The sequence below is a fragment of the Notechis scutatus genome, chromosome 3 (genome assembly GCF_049901735.1).
Source record: "Notechis scutatus isolate UNSWTSFEM ecotype Mainland chromosome 3, rNotScu1.2, whole genome shotgun sequence".
Taxonomy (NCBI): Eukaryota; Metazoa; Chordata; class Lepidosauria; order Squamata; family Elapidae; genus Notechis; species Notechis scutatus.
The window spans coordinates 183,490,860-183,510,639 of record NC_142011.1 but is presented as its reverse complement, the minus strand read 5'-3'; the positions used below and the strand labels follow the sequence as shown (position 1 = coordinate 183,510,639).

Genomic DNA, 19,780 nt, shown 5'->3' with positions numbered 1-19,780 from the left:
TCCTGCAAAACCCCACTCTCCTTTTGCTCCTTTTTTATTCCCTGTGGGGAATTCACCATCCACCTGTGGTTTTGCTCCCAAGTCAATCCTTGTTCCTTAGCTGTTCCCTTCTGGCAACTCTGTGCATGTGCAAACTGGGAACAGGCTCCAGATGTTCTTCTGCCTCACTAATGTCGACTCTAAAAGCAGCTGATAACTTTCAGATGGCCCTGGCTCCATCTCTGCCTCCGACACACAACACTTGTCAGAGCCTTCCCCAGACTCCAGGACTGGCCCATGTTCCTCCCCAACCTCCTCACTGTCAGCTCTGCTGGCCTCTGGCAGGCCACAACAGAGGCTTTGTGGTATCCAAAACAGAACATCCAGATTTAGCCACAGTTTTGTTCCATACAGTATCAGTCTTGTGAACTCTTAAGTTTCCTATTTCCGCTACATATTCAAGATGGACATTGATTAATATTTATATGTTAGAGTGTAGGTATATATACATAAGTATGTATGTAACATATCTATGTATGTATCTATGTATGTATGTGTATGCTTTTGAGAACAGGCAACAGAATTTCATTTTCAATGTGTGCCAGAATGCCCACAGAAAAAAATAACAATAAAGGTTATTTATCTAGGTAGCTTACATATAACATAATTAAAACATACCAAACATTTTCACAGCTCAACTGCACCAGCCCAGCCTAAGGCTAGAGGAAAGAGCTAGGTCTTCATAGTTGTCTGTGACTAACAGGGTAGGAATCTTCTGATCTTTAGTGGGAGGCTGTTCCAAAGGTCTGGTTCTGAGAAGGCATGCCTCCAAGATCCCATCAAAGTAGGGAGCCGACCTGAGGAGTATGTACCCTATCTAACCTAGTTGGAAAAGAAGAGGCCCTCAGGAAGAAGCCATGCTGCAGGTAACCTGGCCTTCTCCCATGTAGAGAGTGATAAACAGCACATTGAATTATATCTGGAAAGCAAGTGGAAACCAGTACAGCTCACTCAGCAATTGTGTTACTTGGCTGAATCATGTGGCTCCTAAAACTGCATGTGCTGCTACATTTTGGATCAGGTGCAGCTACCAGCTTCCAGGGTAGCTCCATGTACAGCACATTGTAATAACCCAAATGGGAGATGACTAAAGTGAGTGACTGAATGTGTGGCCTTCTAATCTAGGAAGATGAATGATTTTGTGAGAAAAGATCTGTAGAACTGTATTATTCAAGGGGAAGTGTCTGCATAATAGCTCTGCTTATTCATTATAGCACTTAGACTTATATACCACTTTACAGTACTTTACAGCCCTCTATAAGTGGTTTTACAGTCAGCATATTGCCCCAAACAATCTGGGTCCTCATCTTACTCACCCCAGAAGGATGGATGAATGAGTCAACCTTGACCCTGCTGAGATTTGAACTGCCAAATTGCAGGCAGCCGGCAGGCAGCAGAAGTAGCCTGCAGTACTACACTCTAACCACTGTGCCACGGTGGCTCATCATAATAACCAAAATTATTTTGTGAGAAAGTGATAGCAATATATCCAGAATAAAATATAGGTTAAGATTTAAGCAACAAAAGCAGAGTTAGAAGATGTCACTGTTTTTTTTAATGTTTCCATTATTAATTAGACCTTGCAGGAATCAAGATTTATTACTGTTGTTGAAATAATACAATATAATATTGAAACAATAGTAGAGAAACTGATTAAGGGCTAAAGAAACACAACCCTCAATAATTTAAATAACCATGACCTATTTGCAAATAATGTACTCAGACTATATTTTTTTGCAATTTCAATATTAATACCTCAAAGTTAAAGTCAAACTTATGTTTTGAATTTGGTTTTATCTCAATTTTAGGAATTTAACTGAAAATATTTTAGACTCTCTTATTTTGATTTTTAGAAACTTCTGCCAGGATTCATTGTGTTCAGTATAAATGTAAAATGCTAAGCACTCTTGTCTGATACCTGCTGAATCTTTTGGAAATAAAATTTATTCTCCATTCTTAAGAAAGCACTGCTATTCCCTCTATTATATTTTCAAAGAATGAACCGGCTTTTGGCAATGACATCATACCTCTTTGTCAATGGTGGGGTTCGATTTTTTTTTACTACCGGTTCTGTGGATGTGGCATGGTGGGCATGGCAGGGGAAGGATACTGCAAAATCTCCATTCCCTCCCCACTCTTGGTGGAAGGTTACTGCAAAATCCCATTCCTTCCCCACCCCACTAACCTGCTTTCCAGCTCCGTTCTCCTGTGCAGGGCAACAAAAGAAGGCCCAGCCGATCAGCTGGGACTCTGGAGGCAGAGATTAGATGGGGGCGGGGCCAGTCAGAGGTGGTATTTGCTGGTTCTTTGAACTACTCAAAATTTCTGCTAGCGGTTCTCCAGAGCTGGTCAGAACCTGCTGAATACCACCTCTGCTCTTTGTAATCATAATATGTAAAATATGAGTAAACTTTGTAATTTCTTGTCCTTGCAGGTTGCTTGCCTTCTTGAAGAGAAGTCGCAATTATCTGGACCTTTGGAGAACAAAGTTTTTTATGTTGAAGAGGGTAGAACGGAACCACAGTATTTGTACAGGGTAATGTCCACTGACTCTTCTCTTTCTTTGGAACAAATTTGAAAAATGATTGAAGGTGTATGAAGAGGAAATAAATTATGTTGCCCTTTTAAAACAGAATGAGGAGAACAAGACAAGAAAAGGGGAGGGGGAAATTGGATTTACATAAGAAAAAATGGATTTCTGAGTTTCTTCTTTTTTTTCATACCAGTTTACATTCGAACCCCCTACCTACAGTGTGAGTCTGATCAGTGAAGCAGATCACCTCATGGAGGTCACACCAAAAGATGGAGTCCTGTTTGTCAATGGGCTTCTAGACTGGGAAAAAAAACCACAATATAGATTACAGGTAAACCAAAAATGATATGAAGTGTTCTGTTATTTTTCCCCAAAAGGTTGAGTGAAGGCTTCTAAGATGAAAACAATAATAAGCAAAACAAAACTGGTAACTTTCTACTAGTCCAGTGCTTATGTTTGTATGCAAGAATGGATGGATGACTTGATCATTTATTTTATTTTTAATCTGGTAATACAGGACGTGATGACCAATGTATTAAATAATTTTTTTTTAGTAAGAACAGAAAAATATAGCATAATATGTTTCAATTAGAAAGAGAAATACAATTAAAATAAAAGTCGCCATTCATGTATAACATTTTAACCTCCCAGAACCTAAATTTATCAAAGATCATAAACCAAAAAGAAAGGCAAAATAATATTATCCCTTTCAGAACTATTGCATTCATAGCAGGGGTGGGATTCAACCAGTGTTACTACCAGTTCAGTGATTACGTTTTGTGTGCACATGCGTGTTTTGCGCGCACGTAGGCCAGAAGCATGCAGCGTGTGCGTGTAATACATCTTAAGCTGTGCTGCCTGGACAGCTGATGAACACTGTGCATGGGTGCGCAGCATTTCAAAAGCCACTTTTTTACTGCTTTTTCAACCTCAGCAATGCCGCGCAAAGCAGCTGAGGTTGAAAAAGCAGGAAATAAAGGTCAGGTAAGAGCCTGGGCAGGTTGGTGGGCCAAACAGCAGCAAACACAGAACCGGTTCAGTGTCTGTTGCTCTTCAGAGCTACTGGTTCTATAGAACCGGTAGCATCCCACCCCTGATTCATAGTTGGAGTGTGTTGTGAATCAATAAAAGTTACTAGCATAAATGCAAATCAGGGTTTGGAAAACCTGCATACCTGATTGGCCCTTATACAACAACTAGGGATTGGTCCATAAGTAGTCCCTGATTGGCCACTATTTTGACACTTCTCATTGGTTATAAGTTTGAACTTGTTGCACATGTCATTGGTTAATAGGGTAGCAGATAACCCTATAAAAGGGTTGCTGTTGCCCATAGCCTTGCTCTGTTCTGTTCTAGTTATGATTATTAAAGAGTTGAAGTCACTGGTCAGATGTCTGGTCTCCATTATTCCCCAAACTTAACACTGGCGACGAGGATGGGATACGGAGACCGAAGAGCTGACTGAGTTACAGAGCAACTAACAGAGCACGTGGTCGAACACGCACCATCAACGGCAACATGGCCAGCGGTGCCGTACCACCCGCTCCATTCAACCCAGAAACCGAAGACTGGGAGGCATACATCGATCGGTTCCAGATGTTTCTGGAGACCAACAATTTGAAAGATGCAACAACCGGCAAAAAAAGAGCTATCTTTCTAACTCACTGCGGGCCTACCATGTTTAAAATGGCAAAATCACTTGCCAAGCCAGCAGAGGTAAAAGAGATGGACTGGGACGTCATCGAGCCTTTACTACGGGCTCACTACGCGCCCACCGTGCCAACCTTAGTCAGAAGACACGAATATTACCAGAGGGACCAACGGAAGGGCGAAAGCCTTGCCAATTACATCGCGGACCTCCGCAACCTTGGAGGCCTCTGCGGATTCGCCGACTTAGAAGAAGCCCTCCGGGACCGCCTGGTTCTGGGCCTAGAAGACGGCACGATCCAGAGCAAAATTATGGCTAAGGGGGACATCAGCCTCACCGATGCCCTTAAAGAAGCCTCGGCAGCGGAGGCGACCAAGAAGTCGGCAGCCCGAATGCGCCGCACCAACGCACCACTACGTAAACTCGCCAATGATACCTCGCCTCGCTCAGAGAGACACCCGGTATCGACTCACCACGAAGACCTAGAATCCCCATCAGAAAGCGATGAGGAAGAGGTCAACCGACTCCGAACGGAACGAGACCAGTTCACACAACCCTCATTCCGACCGTGTGCAGGATGTGGGGCGAATCACCCACGATCCAGCTGCAAATTCCTCGACGCACTCTGCCGCAATTGCGGGAGACGAGGTCACATCGCAAAGGTTTGCAGAAGCAAACAAAACTCCAAACCCCGACAGGCCGAATGCCAATCTTCAGGATTCTTCGGCACACACCAAGAGAAACTGAACCACCAATGGGGAAACCACTCCTACAGAAACAAGCCGTCCACCACTTCCACCAGGCGTGAAGAAACCAGGCGGGAAGAGACCCACCAAACAATCACCATAGGCCACGCTACATCCCTTGATGCCGGGGAAATCCGAGTAAAGGTCGCCATCGAAAACAAACCTTGCGTGATGGAGGTAGACTCGGGATCTTCCCTCTCGATGGTGTCGTGGAAAACGCTCCAACAGCTCATTCCAACGATTTGCCGCCAAGACCTTAACCCTCAAAGGGTTATACTCAAAGACTATCAGGGCAACCGAATTCCCGTCGTCGGGTCCTGCAGATTCCAGATCTCTTTCAAGGACCGTACCGTCGCTCTACCACTGACTGTCGTGGACCGCGACAGGCCTAGTCTTTTAGGCCTTCAATGGTTCAGGCCGCTCGGAATTACTGTAGCTGGAGTCCACCGAGCCGAGAGCAACGATTGGGAGGAGGCACTCGTGCAAGAATTCCAAGACGTTTTCGCGAACGGACTAGGCAAGTACAAGGGGACCCCGATCTCGTTTAACTTGAACCCTGAGATAGCACCCATCCGCCTTAAGCCGCGTCGGGTGCCATTCGCCTTGAAGCCTAAAATCGACGAACAACTCGATAAGCTAATAGCGCAGGGCGTGCTGGAACCCACTGACCACGCCCGCTGGGAAACCCCTATAGTGACACCTATCAAGCCTGATGGGTCACTAAGAATTTGCGGAGACTACCGGGCCACCTTAAACCACGCACTACAGCAAAGTGCATATCCAGTGCCGGTAGTGCAACACTTGCTCCATTCCCTGGGTGGTGGGAAAGTTTTCGCTAAACTAGATCTAGCCCAGGCGTATCAGCAATTGCCTGTAGATCCGACCATGGCAGAGACGCAAACTATCGTAACGCATAGGGGCGCATTTAAATGCAACCGGCTCCAGTTCGGGGTAAGCGTTGCCCCCGGAATTTTTCAGAGCTTAATGGAAAGGTTGTTACAAGGGATCAGAGGGGTCGTACCATATTTCGACGATGTACTCATCGCCGCCCTAACAAAGACATCCTAGAAAAACGACTCAGAGAGGTTTTACGAAGATTCCAAAACGCAGGCCTCAGAGTTAAAAAAGATAAATGCCAGTTATGTACCGAAAAAGTAGAATTTTTGGGATACCTCCTGGACAGCCAAGGAATCCATCCCACCGAAGACAAATTAAGGGCAATTAAAAAGGCCCCCACTCCAAGGAACAAGGCAGACCTACAGGCGTTCCTTGGACTTATCAATTTCTATAATGTCTTTTTACCCCACAAAGCAACGGTAGCAGAACCATTGCATAGACTATTAGACAAAAAAGCAACGTGGGTTTGGGGACAACGGGAACAATGTGCTTTCCAACAACTAAATAAATTGCTAACTTCTGATTCTGTACTTATGCAGTACAACGAGACTCTTCCGCTCACTATCACGTGTGACGCATCACCTTTTGGGGTTGGGGCAATTCTGGCCCACGTATTACCAAATGGAGCGGAAGCCCCCATCGCGTTTTTTTCGCGAACCTTAGCTAAAGCTGAAAGAAATTATAGTCAGCTGGACAAAGAAGCTTTAGCTATTGTGGCTGCAGTTAAAAGATTTCATGAATATGTTTATGGCCGTGCGTTTACGATAATTACTGATTATAAACCGCTACTGGGGATCATTGGTAATAAACCAACCCGTATATATTGTCCCCCAGAATGACCCGTTGGTCTGAATTCTTGGCGGCCTACAACTACACCTTGCAACATCGCCCGGGGAAATCAATTTTCCACGCTGATGCATTGAGCAGAACACCGCTCCCAGACTCTGTTGTAGATCCAGCCCCAACCATCTCAACACTACAGATCGAAGCTCTACATGCACCACCCTTGATGGCTAGAGACATTGCCTTTGAAACGAAACATGACCCAGTTCTGCAACACATCCTACGCTGGGTTGAACGGGGGTGGCCGACGGACCAAATAGCACTGGAATGGGCGCCTTTCAAAGCCTGCCAAACCGAACTGTTTTCCCAAAAAGGCTGTATCTTGTGGGGCGATCGAGTCGTAATCCCTGGCAAATTGCAACAAACTTTTGGCGGTATTGCATGAAGGACATCCGGGTATCGTGCGGATGAAAGCACTCGCACGCAGCTACGCTTGGTGGCCGGGAATCGACAAAGAATCGAGGCCTGGGTCGCTACTTGTCAACGTTGCCAGGGCGTCAGCAACGCCCGCCCGAAAGCAAGCCCAACCGAATGGGAAACTCCGAGGGGACCTTGGTCCCGTATTCATATTGACTTTGCGGGGCCTACCAAAGGACACACTTTCCTTATTACTGTCGACGCCTATTCAAACTGGCTCGAGATTCATCGAATGAACACAACTACAATGGACTCAGTTATCAATAAATTAAACAGACTATTTGCCACACACGGGTTTCCGGACGTGTTGGTCTCGACAACGGCCCACAGTTTACTGCATTACCCTTTGAACAATATCTTGCTGATCGGGGCATCCGCCATGCGCTAACCTCGCCCGCGCACCCTGCGGCGAATGGACGTGCAGAACGCATGGTACAATTTGTAAAAAAGACCCTTCACAAAATGGAATTTGGCAACATCGACGAGAAAATCAATCGAATTCTCTTGTTGCAGCACATCACGCCCCACAGCGTGACCAACAAAATGCCCGCTGAACTTCTTATGGGGTGGAAACTACGATCGCACCTTGACCGGCTCCACCCCGCATTCGCACCGGAAAAGCCTTTCGGCTCCAGCAGCAAATGCCGGGAATTTAAGGTAGGCGATTTAATCTTTGCCAAAAACTTTTCCGGCGACCCGTTATGGATACCCGCAACCGTTACCCACCTTACCGGGCCTAGATCTTACCGCCTGCTAACGGACGATGGGAGGGTGTGGAAACGCCACATAGACCAACTCCGATCGAGATTACCACCCAGCACCCATGACTCCCCGGGTTCACCAACTCAAGGGGGAGGAAATATCGAGGAAATTGACTTTGATATGACAAATAGCAGGCCAACGGAAACCCTACGGCCCAGCGAAACACCGGAACTTGAAGCGGGGAGGGAGTTGAATTTTTCAGGGAACTTTAATACGGGGGAAACCGAACTGCAAAACCCCGAAGAAACACGGAGTAGCAGAGACAACCACAGTGAAAGCAGCACGGAATCACCGCGCAGCGAAACTGAAGTTAATAAAGATCATCCAAACGCTCCACCGGAACCGGACCTTAGACCAAAACCGGTGGAGCCACGGAAATCATCCAGACAGACCAAACGGCCTGTCTATCTTGAGGATTTTATTACAGCTCCCCTCAAACGGAACCCAAGGGGGAGGGGTGTTGTGAATCAATAAAAGTTACTAGCATAAATGCAAATCAGGGTTTGGAAAACCTGCACACCTGATTGGCCCTTATACAACAACTAGGGATTGGTCCATAAGTAGTCCCTGATTGGCCACTATTTTGACACTTCTCATTGGTTATAAGTTTGAACTTGTTGCACATGTCATTGGTTAATAGGGTAGCAGATAACCCTATAAAAGGGTTGCTGTTGCCCATAGCCTTGCTCTGTTCTGTTCTAGTTACGATTATTAAAGAGTTGAAGTCACTGGTCAGATGTCTGGTCTCCATTATTCCCCAAACTTAACAGAGTGGGTATTAGTGTAGGAAACTGACAATTTTAAAAGCTTTTGGGGGGCTTTTAGGCAGAGCACATAACAACAATATAGTAATTATATTGCAAAAGACAAGACTGCAAACTTTGGTCATCCTTGAGGTATTTTGAGGGTTTGAGGTACACCCCCCCAATAAAATAGGTATATAGAGAAATAACTAAATATCATTTAATTTAGTGGCTTGCCATTGAAAGTAGCATATTTAGTAGCATGTTCTGGAGGGCTTGAACCAAATAAAGTGGTCTGGGGTACTTTGTCCAATTTATTGCCTGCAGATTTAATGATTGAGAGGCAAATAATATCAACTACACTTGCAAAAATAAAAAAAATAGAATGGTCTCTACCATCCCTCTAATTTCTGCAAAACTATAATTCCACTTTTATTCATTTCCCCTACCTATCATGACTTATTTCTCTCTTTCTTCTTCTCCTCACCCCCTCCCAAAAAAGTTAACTCTTTCTCAAACCAACCCTTTCTGTGGCTATTTCATTACCCCATGGATCAGAATTTCTTAGTGGTAGCAATTTTAAGTTGCATGGACTTCAACTATCAAATTTCCCCAGCCATGCTGGGAGTTGAAGTCCACATATCTTAAAGTGGTTGAAGCTGAGAAACACTGGCTTAGACAACAAAAGCTATTTATAACAATGGGAGACAACTGCCAGTTTGCTCAATAGAGATCCTTTACCCATTTCACAAATCCTGCTTTCTAAGCCTGTTGATTACCATAGTTTTAGCCTTGACAAGAAAGAAGCAGACAAGACTAGGAATAAGCAGAGGAGAAAATTTGAAAATAAACTGTAACATTTGTTATGTTAACAAGTGTGAGGCTAGTCAATTTGCTGTTAATAAGTGAGAGATTAGCTATTTTGCTTTTGTCTCCTGGGTTGTCCCCACCTGTTTCTTAGACTCACTTCAGAAATTTCAATCTGCTGCAAAAGTCTTCTTTGTAGACTCTTTGTAGACTTCAGTTCAGCATTCAATACCATCATTCCAGACATTCTTCTAACTAAATTAAACCAACTAGCAGTACCTGAACACACTTGTAAGTGGATCATAAGCTTCCTAACAGACAGGAAGCAGCAGGTGAAGCTAGGCAGAATCACATTTGATACCTGTACAATCAGCACAGGGCCCCCGCGAGGCTGTGTGCTTTCTCCACTTCTCTTCTCCCTATATACCAATGACTGCATCTCAAATGATCCATCTGTTAAAATACTGACGTTTGCTGATAACAACAGTGATTAGTCTCATTTGAGACGACGAATCCACATACAGACAGGAGGTTGTACAACTTGCCTCATGGTGTAACTGGAACACACTCAAAACCATAGAAATGGTGGTAGACTTTTGAAGAAACCCTCCCATACTACCACCTCTTACAATACTAGACAACACAGTATCAACAGTAGAGACCTTCAAATTTCTAGGTTCTATTATATCACAAGACCTAAAATGGACACCTAACATCAAAAATGTCATCAAAAAAGATCAACAAGTTTTCAGAACAGTGATACAGTACCGTGATGTTGTTTTTATTTGTTTTCTTTCCTGTGATTCTCCAGTTTTCATCCAAAGAATAAAATCCATCATTACATCTTCGATTTAATGTAGAGGCATTTTATAAAAATGTTGTGTGAAAACTTCAGCAATAATTTCCTTGAGATTATTTCTGATGTACATTTTCCTGTCACAGGGAATCTTTCACAAATCAATGTTCTTGTTTGTGCTGATTTTATTCCCAAAACCCCATGAAGCTATAATACTTTATTCCGTTTCTGCCTATGTAGAAGAAGAGCCCGTGTTTTGAAGGATTATTCACACCTGCTCTTTCATAAATATATACCAGATGATTTGCTACATTTATAACCATCACTAGCTAGTTATTCCCCATACTGGCTAGGGAATTCTAGGAATTTCAGTCCCCAGAATTAAAATTCCCAAGGCTGAGGAACAATTGTGTAAGCAGCAGCATTACCATATAATCCGCAATACACGTTTCTGTTGTAGCTTATACCTGACTAACTCAAGAGTGTTCATTCTGGCCTTGTGAGATTCATTAAACCTCAGCTTCCATCATTTTGAGTTGTACTGGTTGGAATTGGGAATGATGGGAATTGTTGGCTGACACTTCATGAAGGCATGTGGCTGGGAAATCTGGAAAGCCAATTCAAACAGGAAGGAGACAATATATTGTGTTATGGAAAATGCTTTGTTTTAATACTGTTTTTCTCTGCCTCTCTCCCAATTTAGTTGGAAGGTCTAGATCAATATGGCAAGAGGGTGCAAGGCCCCTATTCTATCATCATAAATGTTGTGGATATCAATGACAATGCACCTGAATTCAATAAATCAGCCTACTCTGGTGAAGTTAGACAACACTTCAGACCAGGTATTTGTTTCCATATTTATTTTGACTTATGTTTGAGCTTCCTGGAAATTTTAGATATTAAACATGAAACTGTGTATAATACTTGTTGAGGTAATTCCCCGTTAGGAGAATGAGCGCATACAGGGAGACATATTTGAGAGTAGTGTTTGAATAATACACACACACAGCACACAGATACACTGTACAGTAAATGTAGGTTTTTACTTCCAGAAATGTTAAGCAAAGTACAAAACAAGCAGTCCAAAGTCATTCACAGGTAAATCAGTCAGTTTTTCAATCCAGGGATAATCCAATAACAAAGTCCAGACTTACATCAAATCCAGGAATAGCAGTCAGTTAGAAGGAACGGCAATATTCTCCAACAGAAGGAAACAGAGACTTACTCACACTCTCTTCTGAGACTAAAACTAACCAGGTTTCTGGCTCCATCTTATGGCCATTTGAGAAACCACACCTAATTACAGTTTTGCATTTTCTTAAAGATACAGTTTTAAAATGTCTATCCTGGTTTATATATTGTCCAATCCAAATACCTGTTAGGTGACTTATATTCCTAACAATACTGTATAAAAAAGCTACTTTCCCTCTGTCTATGGAGATTCTCAGTCAACCAAGTCATGGTTGACCCTAAGTTGCTTTTTTAAGAGGCAACTGGATTTTCTAGTTTTTTTCTTTTTCTTTGAAGACGTTTTGCTTCTCATCCAAGAAGTCTCTTCACCATCCAGTCAGAATTGAAGAAGCTTCTTGGATGAGAAGCGAAACATCTTCAAAGAAAAAGAAAAAAACAGAAAGTCCAGTTGCCTCTTGAAAAAGCATCTTTGGGACAACTTTCTCTCTATTGTACTTTCAAGCAATCATGGGAGACTATGACATACAGGCTAAATTCCTGAAAAACCTGCAGAGCTATTTTTGAATACGCTAGCCCTTTCAATGATCCAAATTTAATATGCATCCTGGATGCTTCTTTATTGGGCACACCTTTAAAGAGAAAGTACCAAATAAAATTAAATGCCATGTTTTTCTCCTAAATTTACATAACTATTTCAGGGATCTAGGTGAAATTCCAAAGATACCTTTGCAACTTTGACTGAAGAGCAGAGTATAGTACTATTCCAAATTCCTGCCAACTAGACTTAATTCAATCTATCCTAAATCACTTTTCTTCATGTCCACTTTGGAGTTTGTTGAAATATTAGGTTGAGGAACCAGATGGGAAAAATGGCTAAAAGATGCAACAGTTGACATGTGAAGGATATAAAATAAGAGAGCCAGTGAAAAGTTATTAAAAGAAAGGAATGTTCCCAGCATCTCACAAATCAAAATCATGTGAAAAAGATAATCCTTCCTCCCTTTAAAATGCTGAAATATCTAAAGCCAATCCTGACCTGGAGGGTTTTTCATGATGTTTCTAACTAAAAAAAAATGCTTAGGATGTTCCATTTAAGAGATTGGCATGTATGTTGAAACTCAGTAATTCTCCTTTGGTGCAGAGTGAGAATTTCCATTTCCAAACTGTTTCTTTTCTTTTCTTTTTTAAAAAAACCCCACCATACAGGAAAGCCTTTCATGTATGTTACTGCTTTTGACCGTGATGATCCAAGCACCTTACATTCAGAGCTCAGTTATAGTATCCTTCAACAGTTTCCCACCACTCGTGAGATGTATTTTCAGATTGACAATGTTACAGGAGCAATTTCTACAACCGATGCTGGTAGGTAGCTTTTTTTCATAGTGATGCTATGAATGTATAATGAAATACGGCACACATTTATCCATAATATCACAGGTCATCAAAAGATAGTCATGTAAATGTATTAGAAATATATACATATTTGAATAATATGTGCATTAGACAACTATATATAGAATTGTTACTGTGTATTATAATAGTATATGTTTTTTCCTTGTCGGATTTCTTGCACTTTTTTATTAGAGTGCCTTTTGTGTATTGTTTTCTTTTCTTTGACACTATTACCTTTGTGTTTTGCTTTTTTCTCTTTTTATAAAGGTATAAGATGAAAATGATTAAGTCTTGTACAGTTTAACCTAGACTTCATTGACAACATATGGCCATGTCAAAATCAATAGTCTTTCACATTTCTAAATCTAATTTTCTCACATTTGGAAACGTGACATTTCCATGAGGACTCCAAATCCCCAAGTAAACTCCCAGTAAAACCAAACCTAGAAGGTTTAAATCCCCACCCCCAAATGTAGAATGAGGTCCCAATATTTTACTAGCTACATAGGGCTTGGTGTATATATGTGAAAGATACATAAAGAAACCATTACATAACATCTGGCTCCAGTACTATTGCTGGGAAAATGTGATATAACTTCTGAGAAAATGATGACTGGCAACATGGAAACTTAGCAAAAGCACAATATTCTCACAAATGCAAAATACTTATGCAAACTGAAGAGCTGCATCCCTCCAAAATCTCCACAATCATACATCATCAAAATCCGCAGATAAATGAAGCAGAAATAGATTCCTATGTTGTGATATGCTAAAGTGTCTTCTGTAGCTACTTCATATTTGGGGTCCTCGATAGACTTTGGCAGAAGAGAAGGAAAAAAATGAAAACTGACTTTCAAGGTTACAGCAGAACCTGCCATTATTCAGAAACATAAATATTATGGTAACAAGCAAGCTTTATGAAGAAAATAAGTGATGGGGTTATTGCTAAAGAAAGGGAGCTGTAATTGTTTCAGAATGTAGGAAAAAGAATGAGTGCATATTTTCAAGTTTTATTCTCTGTTACATTTTCAGGAACAAAAAACTTGGACCCAACAGTACGGAATCAGTTTATCCTTGTGGTGACAGCAAAAGATATGGCAGGACAGTCCATAAATAGTTTTGCTACTAATGTTGATGTGAAGATCACTGTTTTAGAAAACCTTTGGAAATCTCCTCCAGAAGTATTGCTCCTGGAGAACTCTACAATGCCACACCCCATGAACATCACTCATGTAAGCTCCTAAAATTATCAGGCAACTCACCATCAATTATTAAAGACATAGCCTTTGACTTCCACCATGTGTGCTACAATTGGGCCATTCAGCAAATTCACTTCTCAGTAGCATCCAATTGAGCAATGCCACTGTAGCATGCAAATATGACCTTGGATAATTAGAATGGTTACCTTGAGAAAAATTATAGAAATAAAAAATGAAAACCCATGATTGTAACAATTTTATATTGCAATCTAATTTAATTGGCAGGAGATTCCCTAGAGGGAATAGAAGTACTTTCTTATGCTTCACAATATGGGCAGTTGTCATAATAAGCTTGGATAGTTTTGATAAAAAGGATAGAAATATTGCTAGAGATAAATTTGATAATGTCATATGTAACAGAAACATATTGATATCAGGTTGATATCATGTTGAGTCATATGTTGATTGTTTGATGCCCAGAAGCATTTGACTGGCTACTGTGAATAGTAGAAAAAGGAATGCTGAAAGGTAATCTTTGGCCTAAAATATTATCTCCAGATAATAGAAATCTATTTAATCTCTAGTACCTAAAAAGCAAATGTGTCAGTCCATCGGAAAGGAATATCAACAAATTCATACCTGGTTATATAGCTACTATTTCAAAATGACCATTTTCTTTGAGTTGGCCTCTAACCAGGTGAATTCATGGATGCACAAAAATAGTTTTAGCACCAAAATACAAACAGTTTTCAATTTTTAACTTCTAGATCTAGATTATTGTGTTTTCTGCAGTCCTTCCATCCAAGTAATAGCTAGTGCTTATTCTACATAGGCCTTTGTTATAATTATCTTGTAAGTCCTTGAGCAATGATATCTTCATTAGACTCATTGTCAGGTGCAGGAAATCGGGAGCCAGGATAGAATTCAAAAGCACTAAGCGTTTATTTCATTTTAGGTATTAACAAGAATCTCATCTACAAATAATCAAGGCAATTGATAAAATAAGAGTCAATGGGCTTCAAGGGGCTGGACCTAGGTCTTTTACCGAGGCATAGTGACTCCAAACTGATGACACATTTGACCCTGCCTTCAGACTCAGCCTGGTCAGCTCTTATACCAATCTAGAATATCAACATGCACAAATTTTTGATTTTCCCAGAGCTCTTCAAGTTACAAAAAGCAACAGAAGAGAGCAAAAAATGTAGGCTAAATGCAAGTTTGTCAAGATACTATTCTAGATTCCTTGCAAACTTTTTGAGCATTTTATAGATATGTCATTTCTTTCTCAAATAACTGATTGGTAGTCTTTGGTTAATGATGGCAATTGGGATTGGAATTGTTATTATTATTAATTAAATTTATTTGTCACCCATCTCATTTTGAAGCAACTCTGGGCAGCTTATGCTATAAAGGAATTGGCATTGCAAAGTAGCATGTTGGAAAGCACTATGTCACATGACTGCACTGCATAGCAATGGCAATTCTGACAGTCCCAGTTGCATTAAAGAGAGAAAAAATATTTTTAAACCATCTACCAGGTCAAAACTTTTCATTTGCATACTTGTTGTTTACGTTTACATTGTAATATTAGGTACAATGGAACGATCCATATGCAACGTATACAATTCAACCCAAAGAAAAGCCTTCTTTTGAAGTCCCATTTACAGTTGATCAGAATGGAACAGTTTATGTAACTAAACCACTAGACAGAGAAGAGAAAGACCATGTAAGTACATGAAAGTAGATAGCAGGTATGCTTTAAAATATGGGGAAAGCAAAACTGCAGTGCCTTTCAGGTGGTTTTCTACCTGCGTTTCATTATCAGCATTGCATTCTATATTAGTTTTTTTTTGTTTAATTAATTATTGTTTACTCAGCTTATTAGATATCAACATTTCAAATATATTCTGTTGCTCTTGAATGGGTTTTATATGAGACGGGGCAAAACTCTGATAATGTAGTTTGCACTACATTAGTAATTTCTTAAGCCTGTATTCATTATTCCTGCAATTTTTAACTGTATAATTTTAATTATATATCCTATTTCAGTATTTATTCTATATCTCTGCAAATGATGAGGAGGGAGACAGTCTGGCTGAACCAGTCATTGTTTCAGTCCGTGTTATAGACATCAATGACAACCCCCCTGTGTGTGACAAAGTTTTGACAAAATTTGAAGTTCAAGAAAATGAGGATGTGGGTAAGAAATATCACATTTCATGTGCTGAATGGGTAAAAATGATTTAATGCAAAGCATTTTTGGAAGTTAAATGAGTATAAAATTTAATATCACCATATCAATTCTTATGAGTTGAATAGCATAAGAAATTTTAATAGAAGGGAATATGTGTAGCTCAGGGTTTAAGCGGTGGTCTCTGAGGTAGGCTATTTGCTTGCAGACATTTCACTACCCAACTAGGTAAGATCATCAACACTCACACATCTGAAAATACATACATGGTTAGAGAAAATGAGAAACACATAGTCTTAAAACCAGAAATATTTTTGTTAGATATATTACCAGAAATTATAATAAAGGGATTGCATAATTAATAATACATGTGCTGACAGCAGCGAGAATAGTATTTGCACAATGTTGAAAAAATGAGGATATACCTACAGATTAAAGTATAATTAGAAAAATATTAGATTGTGTGGAGATGGATAAATTGACATTAATAATAAAAGATAAGGAAGAAACAGAATATTTTTTAACGTGGGATTTGTTTTATCAATGGTTAGATAAAAGAGGCAGAAATTAGAGGATGAAAGATTACTGATATGCATAAGTAAATTAGGTAAGAATTTCATTATATATATAAGTAAACATCAGTATTATTATTATGCTTATATTATTATGGTTATTATCATCATCATCATCATCACCACCACCACCAACAGTAGTATCATTAATATTTTGTATAAGCAAATTGGTCCAGACAATACACTGTTTATTAAGCACTTACGTATTTTAAAGAAAAAATGTATAAATAAAATTAAAACAAAACAAATCACACATCTGAAAGCAAACAGCTCAGAGAGCACCAAAAACTCTACAATACGAACTACTTACAAAGAGGTGCTAAATATATAATTTAGGAGTTGTTGAGAATAAAATCTGCACACTTCAAATGAGACTGCACCTAGTCTCATCCTATCAGAGAATTAATTGGTTGGTTCCCAGGCTCAGGACCTGGATGGCTTCTCCTCTTCCCCAGGAGTTACCTTGAGCATCCTAAAGAACCAGTCCTATCCAAACAGATCAGGTATGAAAGAAGGTGGTCAGATCCTTGTGTCTGTGCTACTGAGAAGAGTATTTAGCTATTTAGAAATTTTAGTCTTTTCCAAATTGCATGTGTGCATCCATGTAGGGATGTCATGACTTAATGGGATTGGCTAGTTTAGGGCTTAATCTCTTGAGAGCAACCGGTTAATATAAGTAAGTGGTAGCATGATATATGAAATGTGCCCTTTTAGTTTATTCATCGAGTAAATACTAAGTTCTCTAATTTCATAAGATGAGTATGAGTTGAGGTCATATATTAACATTGGGTAAATGCATACTTTGTGCTTGGCCCACTGCCTGCATAGGTCATTCATCACTTCCTCAATAAAGAAATGAGTAATCACCTCCTGTCGTTTCCTCTCCTCTTGACATATTGTAAATGTATCCTGAACTTACATCTTCCAGGTCTGCTTCAAAACAACTGTTTTCTAACCTTATATCTTCCAGAATGGATGGTTTCCTGTTCTTTATTCCTTTCTAATAACAAGCTTTGCATACCTTCCTTGCTCTTTCAGGCTTCTGTATAGTGTTCATCTGTGAGTCAGACTTTTACAGTGGTTTCAGATTTAAATTTGGGGCAGCCTATTGCTGTGCCAGGATGGTTTTTTCTTCATCCTGATTGGTTGGGAGTCTTGGTCTGTGTTTATTGGTCTTGGAGTTTGTTGTGTTCTGCTTGATTGGTGTTTCTAATATCTTCTGTCTGTTTTTTGGCTCTTTTTGTATCTTAATTGGCTGGCAACATTGTGTTACTTTATTGGAGGCCTTTAGTGCAGCTTGGCTCCGAGTAAATGGATGGCTATCATTAGTTAGGAAGCTAGGTTTCTAACTGGAGGTGTGTTCTGTTCAGGTGGGGGCTTGGTTGTGCTCAGGTTAGTCTTAGTTGCTGGGGGATTTGAGCTGGTGAGCTGTGATCTTGCTGTTTGGCTTCAAGTTCGTGGTCGTGCCGCATCTTCATGGTGGGGGTCAGTTCGCTTCATGTATGGTTCGGAGGGGTTTGAAGTGGGTAGTGATGCAGCTGCAGTGCGGCTTCTGGTCCGTGGTCGTGTCTCATCTTCTGTGTGGGTGTGAGTCTGCTTTTTACGTGGAAGTGTGGTGGTGGCATCTTGTGTGGCCCTCGTGGGTGTGGGTCTGGTGTCATTCTTCATGTTAGGTACTCGTCTGTTCATAAGGGTGGGTTTCCAAATGGCTGGTAGGCGGGAGGTGTCATCTTTTTTATTCATGCTGTGTGGGCGTTTTTCTATCTCTATGGCTTCTCTGATTATTCTGTTGTTGAAGTGTTTCTTCACCCAAGTGCCAATAAAAGAAGCCTTGACAGCCATCCAAAACAAATACAACCCCCCCAAGCACATCCTAGATCTGACCAACCACTGCCTATCCAATACATACTTCACCTACAATGGACAAAAATACAAACAAATAGAAGGAGCACCCATGGGATCACCCCTCTCACCTGTCATCGCAAACCTCTACATGGAACACTTTGAAACACAAGCTTTAGAAAAATATGATCACAAACCCAAACTCTGGCTCAGATACGTAGATGACAGCTTCATAATCTGGCCACACGGGAAAGAAAAACTGAATAACTTCCTCACACACCTCAACAGCCTACACCCCAAAATACAATTCACCATGGAAACAGAAGCTAACAATCAACTTCCCTTCCTAGATGTCTTGGTATACAAAAAATCCAATGGCTCCCTAGGACACACCATCTACCAGAAGAAAACACATACAAACCGCTATCTACACGCACTCTCACACTACCACCCAGCACAGATCAATTCTGTAGCCGAGACACTCATCTCCAGAACAAAATGCTTAGCTGACGAACAACACCTAAAAACCGAACTACACACTCTCACCAACGTACTAACAGCCAATGGATTCCAAAGAAAGAAGATTACCCACCTAATCCAAAAAGAAATCCCAACAAAAATCCAAGACAGAGAACAAGACAACGGCAAAGCCCTCCTCCCATATATAAAAGGCACTACAGACAAAATCAGCAAGATCCTCCAAAAACACAACATTAAAACAGCATTCTGCACAAACAGAAAAATATCCACCATCCTAAGAAACCCTAAAGACAAAATCGAGTTAGAAAACCAAGGAGTATACGAAATCCCTTGCACCGCCTGCCCCACCACATACATTGGACAAACTAACAGAAGAATAAGTGCACACATTGAAGAACATAAGAACTCAATCAAAAAAGAAGAACCGACCTCTTCCCTGGTCCAACACCTCAAAGCCACAGGACATGAGATTGACTTTAAAAATACCAGAACTATTGCCAAAACCGAACACTTCAACAACAGAATAATCAGAGAAGCCATAGAGATAGAAAAACGCCCACACAGCATGAATAAAAGAGATGACACCTCCCGCCTACCAGCCATTTGGAAACCCGCCCTCATGAACAGACGAGTACCTAACATGAAGAATGACACCAGACCCACACCCACGAGGGCCACACAA

General features: G+C 40.7%; 1 protein-coding gene across 2 annotated transcripts in view; it reads left to right on the top strand.

Annotated features, from left to right (window-relative positions):
- Nucleotides 1-19,780, top strand: part of CDH17 (cadherin 17) — a 49,986-nt gene that overhangs the window by 11,445 nt on the left and 18,761 nt on the right. For both annotated transcript variants that reach the window (XM_087962007.1, XM_026690862.2), the window contains 7 exons: nucleotides 2,474-2,575; nucleotides 2,766-2,903; nucleotides 10,935-11,073; nucleotides 12,629-12,784; nucleotides 13,847-14,046; nucleotides 15,605-15,739; nucleotides 16,063-16,213. In XM_087962007.1, the coding sequence (XP_087818133.1) occupies nucleotides 2,474-2,575; nucleotides 2,766-2,903; nucleotides 10,935-11,073; nucleotides 12,629-12,784; nucleotides 13,847-14,046; nucleotides 15,605-15,739; nucleotides 16,063-16,213 (1,021 nt within the window). The remainder of the gene's footprint in view (nucleotides 1-2,473; nucleotides 2,576-2,765; nucleotides 2,904-10,934; nucleotides 11,074-12,628; nucleotides 12,785-13,846; nucleotides 14,047-15,604; nucleotides 15,740-16,062; nucleotides 16,214-19,780) is intronic.